This window comes from Phyllobates terribilis, unplaced genomic scaffold (genome assembly GCF_046119375.1).
Source record: "Phyllobates terribilis strain yellow unplaced genomic scaffold, ASM4611937v1 Scaffold_2__4_contigs__length_985480577, whole genome shotgun sequence".
NCBI classification, from domain to species: domain Eukaryota; kingdom Metazoa; phylum Chordata; class Amphibia; order Anura; family Dendrobatidae; genus Phyllobates; species Phyllobates terribilis.
The window spans coordinates 927,488,562-927,509,633 of record NW_027362762.1 but is presented as its reverse complement, the minus strand read 5'-3'; the positions used below and the strand labels follow the sequence as shown (position 1 = coordinate 927,509,633).

The following is a 21,072-nucleotide window of genomic DNA, read 5'->3' as shown; positions in this document are numbered from 1 at the left end:
TGAGGGTGTCCTTTCTTGTCGCCAGCTCGCTAACAAATCAGTACCAAAACAGGAGCTGACACACAAATCCCCAATGCTCTTCCATAAACATGGGCCGTCCCTGCCATTAACCTTGTCACCCCTGACTAACCTGCAGCCTCCCACTCCTGCACAGGGGCCCACCAGAGAATTCTCCTGTTCTCCTGTCGGCCAGTCCAAGCCTTCTCGTACATGCTGATGTGATGATGTCATGTCACGGGAGAGGCGCTGCCATTCTGTATCGCCAGAAGCAAAGCTCCAGGACAGCACTCTGCCCAAATATGTGCTCCGCCATTATAGTGAGGGCATGCTGGCCATGGGCGCCCTGGGCAGCAGTTCAGATTGCCCTCCCTATAATCCACCTATGACCGTTTGCCTTCTATAGCCTCTGTGCTACACTGTCTATTGCAGGATGCAAAATAGGGTTAACTGAGGATCTTTCAGTGAGCTTGCTCTGACTGTCCAATGGGAGAGTTTGGACAGTATATACTATTTATGTCAGGAATTTCCTCCTTGAAGTCAGTCTCACCAATGGTGCAGAAAGGCACAGAAGGAGATTGTGCCAGACCTGCTAGTGCATTAGGTAGCTAGCATTGAGGATGGGGAAGTGCTGTCTAATATGGTGCACCACCTTAGGACTTGGATATGGCCACAGAGGAGCATTAAAAAGCACTGGCCTGAACTGCAGCATATCAGGTTTGTCCAGGATTGAAGAGACCAGTCAACCTCCCAAGAGAAGGCGCCATTAGAGAGAGGCGGATTGCAACACATGGGGAAGCATAGAGGCTCATTCCTGACTGTGAAGAGATTGCTGCCAAAGAGAGGTGACCGCATGAGTGTGTGCTTAAGAGATAACTTCCACTGTGATGGAGTTGCTGCTGGAGAGAGTGACAGCATGCTGCTACAAGAGAGTCTACGGCAAAGTGATGGAAGTGCGGCTGAAGAAAATGCCAGCAGACTGTCATAATTGAAAACTAATTTTCACATGTGCCAACCTCTGTTCAAGATGATTTGTAGCCTCTAGTAAGATTATGTAACCATCAAATTAGTTACCTCCTTGTGATCTTCAACTGACTCCTATACATGCCTGCATCTTTCCATCATCCCTCAGTGGGGAATCACTCTACTAGAAGGTGCCACTGCATCCTAAAATATCTAAGGGGCACACCATCCTTGAACTTTTTTATAACATGGTTCAGCTCATGCAAAACATCAACCAAACCATCCCCTTTACAACCACACCAATCATGTGCCACTGGGTTTGGCGGTATATTTTACAGTAATGCTCCATTTAAGGTAACGGTAAAAGAATAAATTACAAAATGCTTAAATATTTAATGCACTTTCAGAAAACTTTCACCAAGTCAGAAGTTTTGATTGGTTGGGGATCCAAGCGCCAAAACCTCCACTGATGGCTAAAATGAAGAAATAGAAGCACTGCTCTCCTCTAAGACTGATTGTGTGTATATATTCTTTATATATCCTGCTTGTTTAGTGTCTGTACAGATGTATCTTTATTTACTCACTTATATAGAGCCATTAATTCCACAGGGCTTTATCATACATTATCATCACTGTCCCCATTGGGGCTCACAATCTACATTCCCTATCAGTATGTCTTTGGGGTGTGGGAGGAAACCGAAGAACCTGGAGGAAACCCACGCAAACATGGGGAGAACATACAAACTCCTTGCAGATGTTGTCCTTGGTGGGATTTGAACCCAGGACCCCAGCGCTGCAAAGCAACAGTGCTAAACACTGAGTCACCATACAGTGCTAACCACTGAGCCACTGTGCTGCCCCATTTCATAGATTATGGTGATGCAAAATGGTGCCAAAGTCAAACACATCCTTTGACAAATCTACTTTAGACCATACTTATATTTACTATTAAAAAATACCAAACAATTCTATACGATCTTTTCTTAAAACTCTGTGTGGTGCTGTTCCTCCATTATTCTTCCTGGAAATAATAACAAAATAAGTTGAAAACTGCCATTCCCTTTTAGAGCGTATATCCTTTTTCAGTCTGATATTGCCCCATTAATTGGACAGCATCAGATACTGTAAGAACAAATCAGTTATAAGTTGACAATACATTTTCAAGAGGAATAAAACTGAAGGTGGACCGCGGACTGCGGAAGACAGGTTACCAAACTTTGGGTTATTCAGTGTAGAAAAATGAAGGCTAAGGGGCAATCTAATTACAGTGTACAAATATATGAGGGGACAGTACAGAGATCTGAATAATGATATTTTTACACCTAGACCTGCAATAATGACAAGGGGGCATCCTCTACATCTAGATGCAGACTAATGAGCAGATCTAATTTGATGCAGGTGTTAGCTTTGGAAATGAAAATTTACAGGGTGATTCCATCATTTTTTCCTCAGAATTGAGTGATTCCATAATTTTTTCCCTCTGCTTGGTCTGAAAAAAATTACCCTTACTGAGTACCACATTTTTAATCTTGATTTCTTTTAGTGTTTCTTAAAGCCCTAAAGTTGCCATTTGAAATGACTTTAGTTTTGTGCCATGTCTGTGATCTGCTTTTTTTCAACAACATTAAACAACTGAATGAACATCCTCCGAGCCCGGTGATTCCATAATTTTTGCCAGGGGTTGTATTATAAGTAACACAAGCACAGGAGAGAGAAAGTGTTGTGCTCCAGAAGCATCCAGCAACTAGAGGGGTTAACACAGTCACAGGAGAAGGGGAGTGTTTTAGCAGATCCCCAGGGGGAATGTGGGGAAGTTGTTTACTGTCTGGCTGGAGCCAAAGAGAAAGGTGGTGTACGATCTGTATCTCACAGAAGGCAAGGGAACAGAATTCAGGTCAGCAGGGAAACTAATCAAAGGTGAGTTAGACTCCCTAAGCTAACAGTATGGAGTATTATCGGCCAGCCTGTCATAGGGATCATCTCCCTCATCAAACCCTCCCCCCCTCTATCTCTATGCAGGATAAAGAATGCTGTGTACTATTGAATCCTTGTGAAAGAAAAGCCTGTGGTTGTGTATGCATTAAAACTGTGCTGTACTGTGCTACAGGATAATACACTGTGTACTGCTGTGCTGCAAAGGAGACTGTACTGTTATAACTGGAGCCTGTTGCTCAAAGAGACATTTACATTGCACTGGCCGTGCCTCATTAAATGTTACTGTTCTACCGTTTATGAAGACTCTTGTCAGATGTGTCTGGTCAGCAACTGAATCTGTCGTGTGCCTGAGAGAAGCTGCAGCCTATGGAATAACGGTTCCACCAGGATTCCAACGAATTCATGTAACCTGTCTCGCCCTATCTTAACCTAATGGTGTGCGTGTAACATTGGTGGCCTGTACGGCGAATCCTGAGCGGGAAGTAGCGTGTAGAGGGAGGAGAGGAAAAGTGTCTGGAAAAATACAGCAGCACAGCACCTCAACTCAACTCTGCTACACCAGTTAAAGGGGACCAGCCCTAAAGAAAAACTCACTAGCAGCAATGGATGTGGAAATACAAATGGACAGAATTAGTGAGCTGCTTCTTCAGTTAACCTGTGAAGAATTCAGAACAGTAGCAGAACATATAAAGATGTCAGTAAAACAGATTTCCAAAGCACACAACCGCAGGGAACTGTTAGCTGCCATTAATGCAAAAATGGATGAGCTGGGGGAGAAAGAAGCTGAAGATGTCATGGGGACGTTCCTCCAGGAACTAGCACAGTTTCTAATCAGGTTGAAATTTGAGGATGGAGGGGTGGCAACAATTACCAAAAGAGGAAATGTCCGTCCGCAGACAGAACTACAGGAATTGAAAGAACAATTCAAAGCCCTAACAACAGCCTTGCAGGAATCGACCCAAACCTCTGAATGGGTGACAGACTCAGACAGGACCTTTAACCTGCTTGAGTTAGATAAATCAGGGAGACAGTCCTCTCTAACACCACAAATCACCATAAGGAAAGAATTAAAGATCCGGGGACAGATTGGAGAGTGTGAACAGAAAGAGAGACTGTCTTATAGGAACTTGTTGCACCAGATCAATGCAGGGTTACAGAAAGGATGAAATCATTGACGGGATGGTGAAAGCAATCAGCCCAGGACTGAACCTCTGTAGTATGCTAGAAATGAAAAGTCAATTGACCTTGCAACAGCTGAAGATGATTTTAAAAGGCACTATCAAGAAGAGAGTACTTCAGAATTGTTCCACCGACTCATTAACCTCTCACAGAAAAATAATGAATCATCCCAAAATTTCTTGTTCAGGGCAATTGAACAGAAGAATAGACTGTTGTTTGCATCCAGAGATGTAGAAGCGGAAGAGAAGTTTGATGCTGGACTAGTCCAGAAGAAGTTCTTGAGATCATTGGGAAAGGGATTAATCAGCAAAGATATCAAGTTGCAGCTGAAACAGTACCTAGAAGATCCTGGCATTTTGGACAAAGTCCTAACTGAAAAAATGAATGAGGCCGCTAGTTTGGAGTCAGAGAGCGAACAGAAGTTAAAGAAAGGCTCTGCTCCTAAAATCACCAAAATGAGTCAGCTGAAGTTGGAGACCACCGATGGCCAGTCCGAAGATCATCATGGAGACCCTCTAGTGCCGCCTCCAAGAGGGAACCTTAAATCACCAACAAAAGAGAGAACCGCCAGCGCTGACTGGGAGGAAGTAATAGGAGAACTGCGAGGTGAGTTGATTGAGGTGAAAAAGTTGATTCATTCCAGGCCAGAACTTGAATCCCTCAGACCCAGGAGTGGGTTCCAAAACAGAAGATACCCGGCTTGTGAAGCGTGCCGTTAATCAAATCAGAGTCCGGTGTGTGTCCACTGTCTAAGATGTGGTGAGGAAAGACATTATGCCAAGGAATGCCAATGGTCATGGTCGTTTGGGTTAAAAGACAGGAGGTTACCAGTGCGGGACGACTGGTAACTGTGACACGGAGGAGGCCCCAGAAGCAAATCCAAATCTCACCAAACCCCAGAACGGCGCATGAGGTAAAACGGATGCGTCAGTACTATCCCCAAGTGTGTTCCCCTCTACAACAGCTGCAAGAGAGACAGGGGCATCAGTTACTTAATGCCCAGTGCGGAGGTCAAACGATGTACTCCTGAGAGGAGGATTCCTCGGACAGTAAAGAGAGCCTCATCAGCCTAATCGGTGAAAGGTGCTTTATACAGTGCCAGCTAGATGGACTCCTGGTAAAAGCACTGTGGGACACAGGAGCACAAGCGAGCCTTTTAAAAAAAGACTAGAGAAGGCGCTACCTGCCACACACTTGCCTTCAGTCACTAAAAGAACTCTTGGGACCAGTGGAACTCCACGGAAAAGACCAAAATCTCTTTCATAGGCTGGGTGGAAGTGACTTTCCAACTCAGGGCCACGAAGAACAGCAACACCATTGAGCTTTTCGTACCTTTTCTCCTGATCAGTGATCAGAATGTGGCAGAGGATCCTATCCTGGGTTATAATGTAATCAGTGAGGTCATCACGAAACACAAGGCAGGGGCACTGGTAGTGGATGCAATTGCCACATCACTTGCCACACCCAACGCCGTGGCGGAAAACGTGATTCATAGTGTAAAGTGTAACATACCTGGCGGCGTCCTTGCATAGTGGTCCATCTCCCACTGTGCAAGAGCGCGCACTTGATCTCCTGTCCAGAATGTCTCTCTGGCTTCCCTCCATGCTGTCTGTTTGTGTCTGTTTCTGCTGCTTAAGGGCGGCGCCCGATCACTTCCTGCTTTTTGTACCTGCTGTGGGTCACACCCCTTGTGCGTCCGCAGCCTATTGATGTCTGTCAACTGGTATATAACCCAGCTGCGGCAATCAACCCCTGCCTGAGCATAGTGTTTCATTCAGTGTGTGCTTGCACTCTGAAGGTGCCAGGTCCCGTTCTTTGTCTCCTGCCTTGCGGTATCAGTTCCCGTGTCTGAACTGAGTCCTGTCTATGTCTCCTGCCTTGCGGTATCAGTTCCCGTGTCTGAACTGAGTCCTGTCTTTGTCTCCTGCCTTGCGGTATCAGTTCCCGTGTCTGAACTGAGTCCTGTCTATGTCTCCTGCCTTGCGGTATCAGTTCCCGTGTCTGTACTGTGTCCTATCTGTGTACCTTAACCTGCAGTCTGTACTCGTTCCTTGCCTGTTCGTTCCGCCTTCCTGGAGGCTGTATTTCCAGGCCAGTCTGAACACGCTCCTTGCCTGTTCGTCCTGCCTCTCTGGGGGCCGTATTCCCAGACCCGCTCCTGTATCCCGCTGCAGTGTCGGTCTCCTCCGTACACTCAGTTCCAGTCTGAACTCTCTCCTATCTTTTACCTGTTTTTTCTCTATGTCCGTTCCATTCCTTTTTCTGCAGAGTCTGAACTCGTACCTAACTCCTGCTCGTTGTCACTGTACTTCCGTTTGTGAGTTTGTGGTCCACTCGCTACTTCTCTGCAAGTACCCTGTGGGTATCTGGTTCTGCCTTTCCCTTCTAGTCTGTTCCGTGTGAACAGAGCCCTGTTCCCACCGCGTCTGCGGTTTTCGCTTTGCTCAGCTCTGTCGCCGCGTCTGCGGTTTTCGCTTTGCTCAGATCTGTCCGCCGCGTCTGCGGTTCTCGCTTTGCTCAGCTCTGTCCGCCGCGTCTGCGGTTCTCGCTTTGCTCAGCTCTGTCCGCCGCGTCTGCGGTTTTCGCTTTGCTCAGCTCTGTCCGCCGCGTCTGCGGTTTTCGCTTTGCTCAGCTCTGTCCGCCGCGTCTGTGGTTTTCGCTTTGCTCAGCTCTGTCCGCCGCGTCTGCGGTTTTCGCTTTGCTCAGCTCTGTCCGCCGCGTCTGCGGTTTTCGCTTTGCTCAGCTCTGTCCGCCGCGTCTGCGGTTTTCGCTTTGCTCAGCTCTGTCCGCCGCGTCTGCGGTTTTCGCTTTGCTCAGCTCTGTCCGCCGCGTCTGCGGTTTTCGCTTTGCTCAGCTCTGTCCGCCGCGTCTGCGGTTTTCGCTTTGCTCAGCTCTGTCCGCCGCGTCTGCGGTTTTCGCTTTGCTCAGCTCTGTCCGCCGCGTCTGCGGTTTTCGCTTTGCTCAGCTCTATCCGCCGCGTCTGCGGTTTTCGCTTTGCTCAGCTCTGTCCGCCGCGTCTGCGGTTTCGAATTTGTCTCCCAGTCTGTACTGGACCCTACCCAGCCTGTGCTCTAGTCTGCCTGTTCCTGTATTCCCCGGTGTGGGTCAACAGCCGTGTCCGGAGTCTGACCTGGAGTAGACCCTGGTTCCTCTGCTCGGTTCCTCCCTGGTGCACTGGCGTTGTATGCCGTCGTGCGACCTTGGTCGGATCGGGCAGATACTTAGTTACGCCCCTCCAGGCACTCTCCGGTTCATGGCACAGTGGAATCACTACATAAACACGCACACGCCAGTCAGTCCGGGCGTGTGCATTACAGCATGCTCAGGCCATGGTTCCCGTTGAGCCCCACGGCCTTCGCTCTCTGAGAAGTTTTCCAACGAACACATGCATTAAAATAAATAATTTTTTTTTTTTTTTTTTCCCTTTAGCTGAGTTCCAGGCGAATTACGCACCCGTCCAGATGGATCTATCTGCTCTCGTTCCTGCGGATCCGCTACGTTATTTTGGGGATCCAAGACAAAGTCGTGCATTTGTGGAGCAATGCATGCTACACTTCAAGTTCTACCCTCTATGTTTTCCCACCGATCGGGTTAAGGTGGCATTCATTATGTCTTACCTGGCGGGTGATGCCTTGGAATGGATCAACCCCCTATATGAAACACAGGATCCGATCCTCCTGGACCTAATGGCCTTCCTGGTGGCCTTTCTAATGGTCTTCGATGATCCTAACCCGGAGGCTCCTGCTGAAGCTTCACTTCCCAATATCCCGGAGCAGCCCCAATGGGTAATGTGTGTGGGTAGCGCAATAGTCCTCCAGCCCAATGAGACTACTGCCCACCCAGAATCCTCACAGGGTGACTACGCTTTCCGGAATACTTCTCCCAACCTCAAGAGGCAGTCCAGACGTGCTAGACGTAGAGGCAAGCCGTCACGCCAGGGTCTGTCCTCCCTGAGACCTCCTGACCCCAACCTTGAAGTCCCTACTGAAGCTTCATCTCCCTGTATCCCGGAGAAGCCCCAACGGGTAATGTGCGTGGTTAGTGCACCAGTTCTCCTGCCCGAAGAGACTTCTGCCCATCCAGACTCCACACAGGAGAACTTCCTGCACCCGGCATCAGATGCTTCACCCACTTTAACCGGTGTGCATGTCCAAGGATGCTCCAAAGCTGTGGTTACCTCAGAGTCTGTGCACCTCTACTACCTGGCGGAGGATCCCCTGTTGCCTCCTGAATCCTCCGGGATACCACTCAATGACAAATGGAGAGAGACTTCTCTACACCCGGTACTCGATACTTTGTCCGCTTCGTCCTGTGAGCCTGACAATGGGTACCCCAAAGTGGTAGTTACCCCCGAGTCTCTACACCCCTCCGACCAGGCGGAGGACCTCCAGTTGTCTCCAGAACCCTTCGGGGTGCTACCTGGTAGCGAAAGGACAGAGACTCTCCTATACTCTGTACCTGATACCTCGCTCGCTTCGTCCAGTGAGTCCAACCTAGTGTACTCCGAAGCAGAGGTTACTCCCGAGTCTCTACACCCCTCCGACCAGGAGGAGGACCTCCAGTTGTCTCCAGAACCCTTCGGGGTGCCACCTGGTGGTGAATGGATAGAGACTTTCCTATATCCTGGATCAGATACCTCGCTTGCTTCGTCCAGTGAGTCCGACCTAGTGTACTCTGAAGCAGAGGTTACCCATGAGTCTCTACACCCCTCTGACCAGGCGGAGGACCTCCAGTTGTCTCCAGAACCCTTCGGGGTGCTACCTGGTAGCGAAAGGACAGAGACTCTCCTATACTCTGTACCTGATACCTCGCTCTCTTCGTCCAGTGAGTCCAACCTAGTGTACTCCGAAGCAGAGGTTACTCCCGAGTCTCTACACCCCTCCGACCAGGCGGAGGACCTCCAGTTGTCTCCAGAACCCTTCGGGGTGCCACCTGGTGGTGAATGGACAGAGATTTTCCTATATCCTGGATCTGATACCTCGCTTGCTTCATCCAGTGAGTCCGACCTAGTGTACTCCGAAGCAGAAGTTACCCATGAGTCTCTACACCCCTCTGATCAGGCGGAGGACCGCCAGTTGTCTCCAGAACCCTTCGGGGTGCCACCTGGTGGTAAATGGACAGAGACTTTCCTATACTCGGTACCCGATACCTCGCCTGCTTCGTCCAGTGAGTAAGACCTAGTGTACTCTGAAGCAGATGTTTTCTCTGAGCCTCTGCACTCTTCTGACCCGGCGGAGGACCTCCAGTTGTTTCCTGAATCCTCCGGGGTACCACCAGATAACAAAGAGACAGTGACTTTTCCTCATCCTGTACCTGATAACCCGTCTATTTCTTCCTGTGAGCTTGACAAGATGTACCTCGAAGCAGAGATTACCCCCAAGTCTCTGTCCCCCTCCAACCCGGTGGAGGACTTCCAGTTGTCTCCTGTACCCTCTGGGATGCCTCCTGAAAGTATGTGGAGTGAGACTTCCTTGTGTGCTGTTCCTGGTACTCCACCCATTTCGTCTGTTGCTAAGGGTGGCTGGATGGGAGGTAGCATCCTAGCTACCCAGAGGAGACCAGTTTTTCCGGTGGACAGTGGAAGTGATCTCTTCGAAGTGAAGAATTGGCCCTCAAATTCCCTGCGGAAGATTCTGGCAGGCCTGAAGAAGAGGGGGCGTAAGGGGGGGGGGGGTACTGTAACATACCTGGCGGCGTCCTTGCATAGTGGTCCATCTCCCACTGTGCAAGAGCGCGCACTTGATCTCCTGTCCAGAATGTCTCTCTGGCTTCCCTCCATGCTGTCTGTTTGTGTCTGTTTCTGCTGCTTAAGGGCGGCGCCCGATCACTTCCTGCTTTTTGTACCTGCTGTGGGTCACACCCCTTGTGCGTCCTCAGCCTATTGATGTCTGTCAACTGGTATATAACCCAGCTGCGGCAATCAACCCCTGCCTGAGCATAGTGTTTCATTCAGTGTGTGCTTGCACTCTGAAGGTGCCAGGTCCCGTTCTTTGTCTCCTGCCTTGCGGTATCAGTTCCCGTGTCTGAACTGAGTCCTGTCTATGTCTCCTGCCTTGCGGTATCAGTTCCCGTGTCTGAACTGAGTCCTGTCTTTGTCTCCTGCCTTGCGGTATCAGTTCCCGTGTCTGAACTGAGTCCTGTCTATGTCTCCTGCCTTGCGGTATCAGTTCCCGTGTCTGTACTGTGTCCTATCTGTGTACGTTAACCTGCAGTCTGTACTCGTTCCTTGCCTGTTCGTTCCGCCTTCCTGGAGGCTGTATTTCCAGGCCAGTCTGAACACGCTTCTTGCCTGTTCGTCCTGCCTCTCTGGGGGCCGTATTCCCAGACCCGCTCCTGTATCCCGCTGCAGTGTCGGTCTCCTCCGTACACTCAGTTCCAGTCTGAACTCTCTCCTATCTTTTACCTGTTTTTTCTCTATGTCCGTTCCATTCCTTTTTCTGCAGAGTCTGAACTCGTACCTAACTCCTGCTCGTTGTCACTGTACTTCCGTTTGTGAGTTTGTGGTCCACTCGCTACTTCTCTGCAAGTACCCTGTGGGTATCTGGTTCTGCCTTTCCCTTCTAGTCTGTTCCGTGTGAACAGAGCCCTGTTCCCACCGCGTCTGCGGTTTTCGCTTTGCTCTGCTCTGTCCGCCGCGTCTGCGGTTTTCGCTTTGCTCAGCTCTGTCCGCCGCGTCTGCGGTTTTCGCTTTGCTCAGCTCTGTCCGCCGCGTCTGCGGTTTTCGCTTTGCTCAGCTCTGTCCGCCGCGTCTGCGGTTTTCGCTTTGCTCAGCTCTGTCCGCCGCGTCTGCGGTTTTCGCTTTGCTCAGCTCTGTCCGCCGCGTCTGCGGCTTTCGCTTTGCTCAGCTCTGTCCGCCGCGTCTGCGGTTTTCGCTTTGCTCAGCTCTGTCCGCCGCGTCTGCGGTTTTCGCTTTGCTCAGCTCTGTCCGCCGCGTCTGCGGTTTTCGCTTTGCTCAGCTCTGTCCGCCGCGTCTGCGGTTTTCGCTTTGCTCAGCTCTGTCCGCCGCGTCTGCGGTTTTCGCTTTGCTCAGCTCTGTCCGCCGCGTCTGCGGCTTTCGCTTTGCTCAGCTCTGTCCGCCGCGTCTGCGGTTTTCGCTTTGCTCAGCTCTGTCCGCCGCGTCTGCGGTTTTCGCTTTGCTCAGCTCTGTCCGCCGCGTCTGCGGTTTTCGCTTTGCTCAGCTCTGTCCGCCGCGTCTGCGGTTTTCGCTTTGCTCAGCTCTGTCCGCCGCGTCTGCGGTTTTCGCTTTGCTCAGCTCTGTCCGCCGCGTCTGCGGTTTCGAATTTGTCTCCCAGTCTGTACTGGACCCTACCCAGCCTGTGCTCTAGTCTGCCTGTTCCTATATTCCCCGGTGTGGGTCAACAGCCGTGTCCGGAGTTTGACCTGGAGTAGACCCTGGTTCCTCTGCTCGGTTCCTCCCTGGTGCACTGGCGTCGTATGCCGTCGTGCGACCTTGGTCGGATCGGGCAGATACTTAGTTAAGCCCCTCCAGGCACTCTCCAGTTCATGGCACAGTGGAATCACTACATAAACACGCACACGCCAGTCAGTCCGGGCGTGTGCATTACATAAAGAAAGCACAGAATACAATGGACCTAAAAGAAGTCAAGGTAGGCTTGCACCCAACCATCATCCCTGCAAACCAAATGGTGGGGGTGAGGTGTGGAGTCTGGGTAGAACCGAGAAGAAAAGACCAGAAAAGACTGTTCGTGTCTAAAGACTCCTCAGAACTTCCGGAAGGCCTAGTTCAAGGTGAGACTGTGCTTACGATTCCTACTGGTAGGTTTGCTCGAGTGACAGTACCGGTGATGAATACTACGAAACACGAAATTAGACTGGATCCAAAGACTGTGTTAGGTCACATTGAAACTGTTAAAACGGTATATCCAGCCAGTATGAGACCCGCTCCGGGGTCCACAGTGGACTGAGTCTCTCAACCAAGGAACAGGAGTTGCCCAGGGGAAGAAATTGCACAACCCACCTCGGGGACCTGGGATCCCCCAGTACCCCTAGAACACTTGTGTGCTGAAGATCTAGCAGTAGCAAAACAGATGCTGAAAGAAGAGTGTCATATGTTCTCCAAAGATGACTCTGATATAGGCTGTATCCCGTCGTTGCATTTGAAAATCAATTTGAAAGACATGACCCCAGTAACCAGGGTTACATGTCTGTGCCAAAACCATTACATCGTGAAGTGAAAGAGTACTTACAAGATCTCATCAACAGAGGTTGGGTCCAAAAGTCAAAGTCGTCTTATTAAATGTTGCTGGTTTCTTTCAGCAGTGCAGAAGTTAATCTGCTCAGCTTTGAGTCTCTGTAGCTTCCTCTTGGAAGTTTTCAGCTGTGCAGTTTCATCCACTCACCTCTCTCATATAGTCTCTACTCTGGCAATCTGTATTGCCAGTGTTCGGTCTTGTACTGCCTGGTGAGGAGTGGAGGATTCAGTGTTCAGTAGAGGCATTAAAGGTGGAGTTTTCTACGACTGTTGCTTGGAGTATTGGTTGTGTGCATAGTCCAATCCTCTCTTATTTAGTTTACCTTCCTAATTCCTTTGGTGTTTCCCTCTGTTTGTGAGTGCATATTTTGCATATTTGGTATTTTCATTTATCCCTGTACGTCCTTTCCTTGTTTGTCTGGTTTGTTTATTTACATAGACTATTCCTCCCTACTTCCCTGGGTGGGGGAGGGGATAGATAAGGGCTGATTCAGGAGTACAACAAGGTACGTGGAGACGGCGTCTTCACCATCAGAAGTAACCTGAGAAGCAGGGATAGCTAGGGCGCCCCAAACGTTAGGGACAGGGTAGGTCCCGGTTTATCAGACAACAGTATCGTGACATGTCTGACTTTTCATAATATGGGACAATTAGCATCTACCTCATGGGTTGTTTTTCATCCTCTGGATCAACACATTCAGTTAACGACTAAGGGTGTACTTAGCGTCAGAAATGCGTCCATTGTTTCAACCATATAGGATTACTTTTTTAATGTGCCTTCAATAAAAATTCAATATTTTACCAGTGGATGTGCTGACAATTTCCCTTTATTTCTTCACTATTGCTGTCCTCCACCAGCAGGATCCAGCACCCATGGTATAAGGCTGATCTAAATACTAATATTACTGGAACATGGTAAGCTTACTTTTTACATTTACATTTAAATTTTTTTCTTCACATTAGGCTATAGGGTGAACTCGATGGACTTGGGTCTTCTTTCAACCAGCCAATATCGGTGGCGGTGGCCCGAGGCTGGAAGTACTCACTGGCGGAGCTGCCAGTCTACTTGTAGTGGCCACTGCAGAGTACTGCACATCTGGAGGCGGATGTGTAGTACCCTGCCTCGGCCACTACAAGTAGACGGCCAGCTCCACAAGTGAGTACTTCCAGTCACCGGCCACCGCCACCAATAACAGCTGATCGGCGGGGGTGCCGGGTGTCGGACTCCGGCTGATTAGACATTGATGACTTATCCTAAGGATAGGCCATCAATGTAAAAGTAGTGGACAACCTCTTTAACTATAATTGAAAATCTGAGAAAAGTGTGTGTGGGGGGGTGAGCTTTAAGAAAAAAGTAAGACACCAATTTATTCCCTCCACCAGGTTTATTATTATTGTTTATTGAAGTAGCACAAACTTATTCCAATAAATTTAATCACATTACTCCCTTCTCCAGTGAAGCTTAAGGGGGTCACCCAGTTCTTAAGAATTTATGGCCTTCTTGGCACCACCGCCATCTTTGAAAGTCCCTTCATTGTTGGCCGGGCACAGCTTTAAACTTTTGGTAGTGACTGTACAGCAACTATTAAAAGTGCAACGCTATGCCTTTGGGCATCCCTGCCGAGCAGCTTTCGAGGGCAAAGCGGCTCCCTGGTGACCAATGTGTCTTACTAAATCTGATCAGTGGTGGTGCCGAGATTTGGACCTTCACTAATTTAATATAGATGGTCAGTCCTAAGGATAAAGCACCAGATAACCCCTTTGAAAAGTCATTTTCCCATCACACACACTAAGGTCTAGTTATTGGAAACTAGACAGTCCTACTTTACTCTCTCAGACTAGGCTGCAACAGAAGCCCGCAGTTCAATCCTAGTCTGGTCGTCAGTAAATTAATGTCACAATGTAGCTCTTATTTGTGGCCGATATCAAATTGGAAAATGGCAGATTCGGGAACTCTTCCTTTACGCTTGATACGTTCTCCACGCTGTACGACTTTAACAAGGGAAGTCCATTAAACAGTGAAGTATCCAGGTAGGAGATGTGAAGCAGTGGAGTTGTGGGCACTTGGCATGGTCTATCTTTGACACGGCAGTGGGTTATTGTCAGGCTTTGCTCTTGGATGGTCTCAGCCTGGACACGAAGGTACCTAAGCCCAAGAATGGCCAGATACTCTGTGGGGAGAGTAGTTGCTCCACACAAAGATAGTTTTAGGCTATGGACAAAGGTAAAGTTAACCAACCTTCCCAGAGTGATTGTGTCAGAGAACCAGATGGTCAGGTCACCATTGTAGCTCACCCTGGATCCCGTCTTGTTTTTCGGAAGGGTGATGGTTTTACAGTTGCACATCAGGTTGGCCAAACTGTAGTCACAACTCTGGATGTCGAAGGAGCAGCTGCAGTTTCTGAGGTTGTTGTCCTTGGAGAATATCAGTGTGTGGTTCTGGCTCTCTACAAGGTGCTCAATGATACAGAAGTCCAGGAAGACAAGTAAGAAGAACAGGTATCTATTGAAGGACATTGATAGCCTGATATCATAGGCACCAGGCTTCAAGCGGCATAACTCCATCCATCGGGGGACTGCAGAGGCCGTTCGTGATCTGGAAAGGAAATTATCAAGAGTCATCAGTGCTCTGAAGCTGAACATGTACATTCGATTTTGTCCAAAATCATTGATTTTGGTGGGACCCACCCACCATCTAATGCATACATGTCAAACTCTTGCCCGTGGGCCAAACCTGTCCCGCATGGTGATTATATGTGGCTCGCGACACCATGACCTCCCCCCTAAGTGGGGCCATTATTCTGTATGGAGGACTTTGTTGGGCCCATTATACTGTATAGAAGGCAGTATGGGGCCCATAATACTATAAGGAGGACTAGGTGGGGCACATTATACTATAAGGAGTAAATAAACCAAAATCAAAACAAACCCTTATAAAATCACTATTTATTAGATATATTAAAAAATACTATATAAAACCACATACATAGACATACAAGAAGTTAGATACTTTATCATACCAGTGCGGGGTGATTGGTTGAACTAATAAGTCCCTAATAGGACCCTATCATACCCCTACCTGGCTGTGAGGGTTTGCACCCTAATAGATTGTCGAGAGTGGTGCCCCCACTCCACGTTGACTGACCCTATTGGTCCCTATTTACCCCTATAGAGGCTGTGGATTTTACATGGTCGGGTATAACGCCACGTAACCTATGGTCAGGTATAACAGCATGTAACCTATGGTCAGGTATAACAGCACAAAACCTATGGTCAGGTATAACAGCATGTAACCTATGGACAGGTATAAGGGCACGTAACCTATGGTCAGGTATGACGGCACGTAGCCTATGGTCAGGTATAAGGGCACGTAACCTATGGTCAGGTATAAGGGCACGTAACCTATGGTCAGGTATAAGGGCACGTAACCTATGGTCAGGTATGACGGCACGTAGCCTATGGTCAGGTATAAGGGCACGTAACCTATGGTCAGGTATAAGGGCACGTAACCTATGGTCAGGTATGACGGCACGTAGCCTATGGTCAGGTATAACAGCACATAGCCTATGGTCAGGTATAACAGCACGTAACCTATGGTCAGGTATAACAGCACGTAACCTATGGTCAGGTATAACAGCATGTAACCTATGGTCAGGTATAACAGCATGTAACCTATGGACAGGTATAACGCCACGTAACCTATGGTCAGGTATAACAGCACGTAACCTATGGTCAGGTATAACAGCACGTAACCTATGGACAGGTATAACGCCACGTAACCTATGGTCAGGTATAACAGCATGTAACCTATGGTCAGGTATAACAGCACGTAACCTATGGTCAGGTATAACAGCATGTAACCTATGGACAGGTATAACAGCATGTAACCTATGGTCAGGTATAACAGCACGTAACCTATGGTCAGGTATAACGCCACGTAACCTATGGTCAGGTATAACAGCATGTAACCTATGGTCAGGTATAACAGCACGTAACCTATGGACAGGTATAACGCCACGTAACCTATGGTCAGGTATAACAGCATGTAACCTATGGTCAGGTATAACAGCACGTAACCTATGGTCAGGTATAACAGCATGTAACCTATGGACAGGTATAACGCCACGTAACCTATGGTCAGGTATAACAGCATGTAACCTATGGACAGGTATAACGCCACGTAAACTATGGTCAGGTATAACAGCATGTAACCTATGGACAGGTATAACGCCACGTAACCTATGGTCAGGTATAACAGCACGTAACCTATGGTCAGGTAAAACGCCACGTAACCTATGGTCAGGTATAACAGCACGTAACCTATGGTCAGGTATAACAGCACGTAACCTATGGTCAGGTATAACAGCACGTAACCTATGGTCAGGTATAACAGCACGTAACCTATGGTCAGGTATAACGCCACGTAACCTATGGTCAGGTATAACAGCATGTAACCTATGGTCAGGTATAACAGCACGTAACCTATGGTCAGGTATAACAGCATGTAACCTATGGTCAGGTATAACAGCACGTAACCTATGGTCAGGTATAACAGCACGTAACCTATGGTCAGGTATAACGCCACGTAACCTATGGTCAGGTATAACAGCACGTAACCTATGGTCAGGTATAACGCCACGTAACCTATGGTCAGGTATAACGCCACGTAACCTATGGTCAGGTATAACAGCACGTAACCTATGGTCAGGTATAACAGCACGTAACCTATGGTCAGGTATAACAGCACGTAACCTATGGTCAGGTATAACGCCACGTAACCTATGGTCAGGTATAACAGCACGTAACCTATGGACAGGTATAACAGCACGTAACCTATGGACAGGTATAACAGCACGTAACCTATGGTCAGGTATAACAGCATGTAACCTATGGTCAGGTATAACAGCACGTAACCTATGGTCAGGTATAACAGCACGTAACCTATGGTCAGGTATAACAGCACGTAACCTATGGTCAGGTATAACAGCACGTAACCTATGGACAGGTATAACAGCATGTAGCCTATGGTCAGGTATAACAGCACGTAACCTATGGTTAGGTATAACGCGACGTAACCTATGGTCAGGTATAACAGCATGTAACCTATGGTCAGGTATAACAGCACGTAACCTATGGTCAGGTATAACAGCACGTAACCTATGGTCAGGTATAACAGCACGTAACCTATGGACAGGTATAACGCCACGTAACCTATGGTCAGGTATAACAGCATGTAGCCTATGGTCAGGTATAACAGCACGTAACCTATGGTCAGGTATAACGCCACGTAACCTATGGTCAGGTATAACAGCATGTAACCTATGGTCAGGTATAACGCCACGTAACCTATGGTCAGGTATAACGCCACGTAACCTATGGTCAGGTATAACAGCACGTAACCTATGGTCAGGTATAACAGCATGTAACCTATGGTCAGGTATAACAGCATGTAACCTATGGTCAGGTATAACAGCACGTAACCTATGGTCAGGTATAACAGCATGTAACCTATGGTCAGGTATAACAGCATGTAACCTATGGACAGGTATAACGCCACGTAACCTATGGTCAGGTATAACAGCATGTAACCTATGGACAGGTATAACGCCACGTAACCTATGGTCAGGTATAACAGCACGTAACCTATGGTCAGGTATAACAGCACGTAATCTATGGTCAGGTATAACAGCATGTAACCTATGGACAGGTATAACGCCACGTAACCTATGGTCAGGTATAACAGCATGTAACCTATGGTCAGGTATAACAGCATGTAACCTATGGACAGGTATAACGTCACGTAACCTATGGTCAGGTATAACAGCATGTAACCTATGGACAGGTATAACGCCACGTAACCTATGGTCAGGTATAGCAGCACATAGCCTATGGTCAGGTATAACAGCACGTAACCTATGGTCAGGTATAACGCCACGTAACCTATGGTCAGGTATAACAGCATGTAACCTATGGTCAGGTATAACAGCATGTAACCTATGGTCAGGTATAACAGCACGTAACCTATGGTCAGGTATAACAGCACGTAACCTATGGTCAGGTATAACAGCACGTAACCTATGGTCAGGTATAACGCCACGTAACCTATGGTCGGGTATAACAGCACGTAACCTATGGTCAGGTATAACGCCACGTAACCTATGGTCAGGTATAACGCCACGTAACCTATGGTCAGGTATAACAGCACGTAACCTATGGTCAGGTATAACAGCACGTACCCTATGGACAGGTATAACGCCACGTAACCTATGGTCAGGTATAACAGCATGTAGCCTATGGTCAGGTATAACAGCACGTAACCTATGGTCAGGTATAACGCCACGTAACCTATGGTCAGGTATAACAGCATGTAACCTATGGTCAGGTATAACGCCACGTAACCTATGGTCAGGTATAACGCCACGTAACCTATGGTCAGGTATAACAGCATGTAACCTATGGTCAGGTATAACAGCATGTAACCTATGGTCAGGTATAACAGCATGTAGCCTATGGTCAGGTATAACAGCACGTAACCTATGGTCAGGTATAACGCCACGTAACCTATGGTCAGGTATAACAGCATGTAACCTATGGTCAGGTATAACGCCACGTAACCTATGGTCAGGTATAACAGCATGTAGCCTATGGTCAGGTATAACAGCACGTAACCTATGGTCAGGTATAACAGCACGTAACCTATGGTCAGGTATAACAGCATGTAACCTATGGTCAGGTATAACGCCACGTAACCTATGGTCAGGTATAACAGCATGTAACCTATGGTCAGGTATAACGCCACGTAACCTATGGTCAGGTATAACAGCATGTAGCCTATGGTCAGGTATAACAGCACGTAACCTATGGACAGGTATAACTCCACGTAACCTATGGTCAGGTATAACAGCATGTAGCCTATGGTCAGGTATAACAGCACGTAACCTATGGTCAGGTATAACGCCACGTAACCTATGGTCAGGTATAACAGCATGTAACCTATGGTCAGGTATAACAGCATGTAACCTATGGACAGGTATAACGCCACGCAACCTATGGTCAGGTATAACAGCATGTAACCTATGGACAGGTATAACGTCACGTAACCTATGGTCAGGTATAACAGCATGTAACCTATGGACAGGTATAACGCCACGTAACCTATGGTCAGGTATAACAGCACGTAACCTATGGTCAGGTATAACAGCACGTAACCTATGGTCAGGTATAACAGCATGTAACCTATGGACAGGTATAACGTCACGTAACCTATGGTCAGGTATAACAGCATGTAACCTATGGTCAGGTATAACAGCACGTAACCTATGGTCAGGTATAACAGCATGTAACCTATGGACAGGTATAACAGCACGTAACCTATGGTCAGGTATAACAGCACGTAACCTATGGTCAGGTATAACAGCACGTAACCTATGGTCAGGTATAACAGCATGTAACCTATGGACAGGTATAACGCCACGTAACCTATGGTCAGGTATAACAGCACGTAACCTATGGTCAGGTATAACAGCACGTAACCTATGGTCAGGTATAACAGCATGTAACCTATGGACAGGTATAACGTCACGTAACCTATGGTCAGGTATAACAGCATGTAACCTATGGTCAGGTATAACAGCACGTAACCTATGGTCAGGTATAACAGCATGTAACCTATGGACAGGTATAACGCCACGTAACCTAAGGTCAGGTATAACGCCACGTAACCTATGGTCAGGTATAACAGCATGTAACCTATGGTCAGGTATAACAGCATGTAACCTATGGTCAGGTATAACAGCATGTAACCTATGGACAGGTATAACGCCACGTAACCTATGGTCAGGTATAACAGCATGTAACCTATGGTCAGGTATAACAGCACGTAACCTATGGTCAGGTATAACAGCATGTAACCTATGGACAGGTATAACGCCACGTAACCTAAGGTCAGGTATAACGCCACGTAACCTATGGTCAGGTATAACGCCACGTAACCTATGGTCAGGTATAACAGCATGTAACCTATGGTCAGGTATAACAGCATGTAACCTATGGACAGGTATAACGCCACGTAACCTATGGTCAGGTATAACAGCATGTAACCTATGGACAGGTATAACGCCACGTAACCTATGGTCAGGTATAGCAGCACATAGCCTATGGTCAGGTATAACAGCACGTAACCTATGGTCAGGTATAACAGCATGTAACCTATGGTCAGGTATAACAGCACGTAACCTATGGTGAGGTATAACAGCACGTAACCTATGGTCAGGTATAACAGCACGTAACCTATGGTCAGGTATAACAGCATGTAACCTATGGTCAGGTATAACAGCATGTAACCTATGGTCAGGTATAACAGCACGTAACCTATGGTCAGGTATAACAGCACGTAACCTATGGTCAGGTATAACGCCACGTAACCTATGGTCAGGTATAACAGCACGTAACCTATGGTCAGGTATAACAGCATGTAACCTATGGTCAGGTATAACAGCACGTAACCTATGGTCAGGTATAACAGCACGTAACCTATGGTCAGGTATAACAGCATGTAACCTATGGTCAGGTATAACAGCACGTAACCTATGGTCAGGTATAACAGCATGTAACCTATGGTCAGGTATAACAGCACGTAACCTATGGTCAGGTATAACAGCACGTAACCTATGGTCAGGTATAACGCCACGTAACCTATGGTCAGGTATAACAGCATGTAACCTATGGTCAGGTATAACAGCACGTAACCTATGGTCAGGTATAACAGCATGTAACCTATGGTCAGG

The 21,072-nt window shown here is 47.8% G+C and overlaps 1 protein-coding gene across 3 annotated transcripts in view; it reads right to left on the bottom strand.

Moving 5' to 3' along the window:
• Window positions 1-13,649: 13,649 nt before the first annotated feature.
• The window catches only part of EPCIP (exosomal polycystin 1 interacting protein), a 51,032-nt gene continuing 43,609 nt past the window's right edge, over window positions 13,650-21,072 (bottom strand). Inside the window, exon 2 of one of the 3 annotated variants that reach the window (XM_073670820.1) lies at window positions 13,650-14,882. In XM_073670820.1, the coding sequence (XP_073526921.1) occupies window positions 14,168-14,882 (715 nt within the window). In that variant the 3' untranslated portion in view covers window positions 13,650-14,167. The remainder of the gene's footprint in view (window positions 14,883-21,072) is intronic. The other 2 variants (XM_073670822.1, XM_073670821.1) reach the window with 2 other exon arrangements.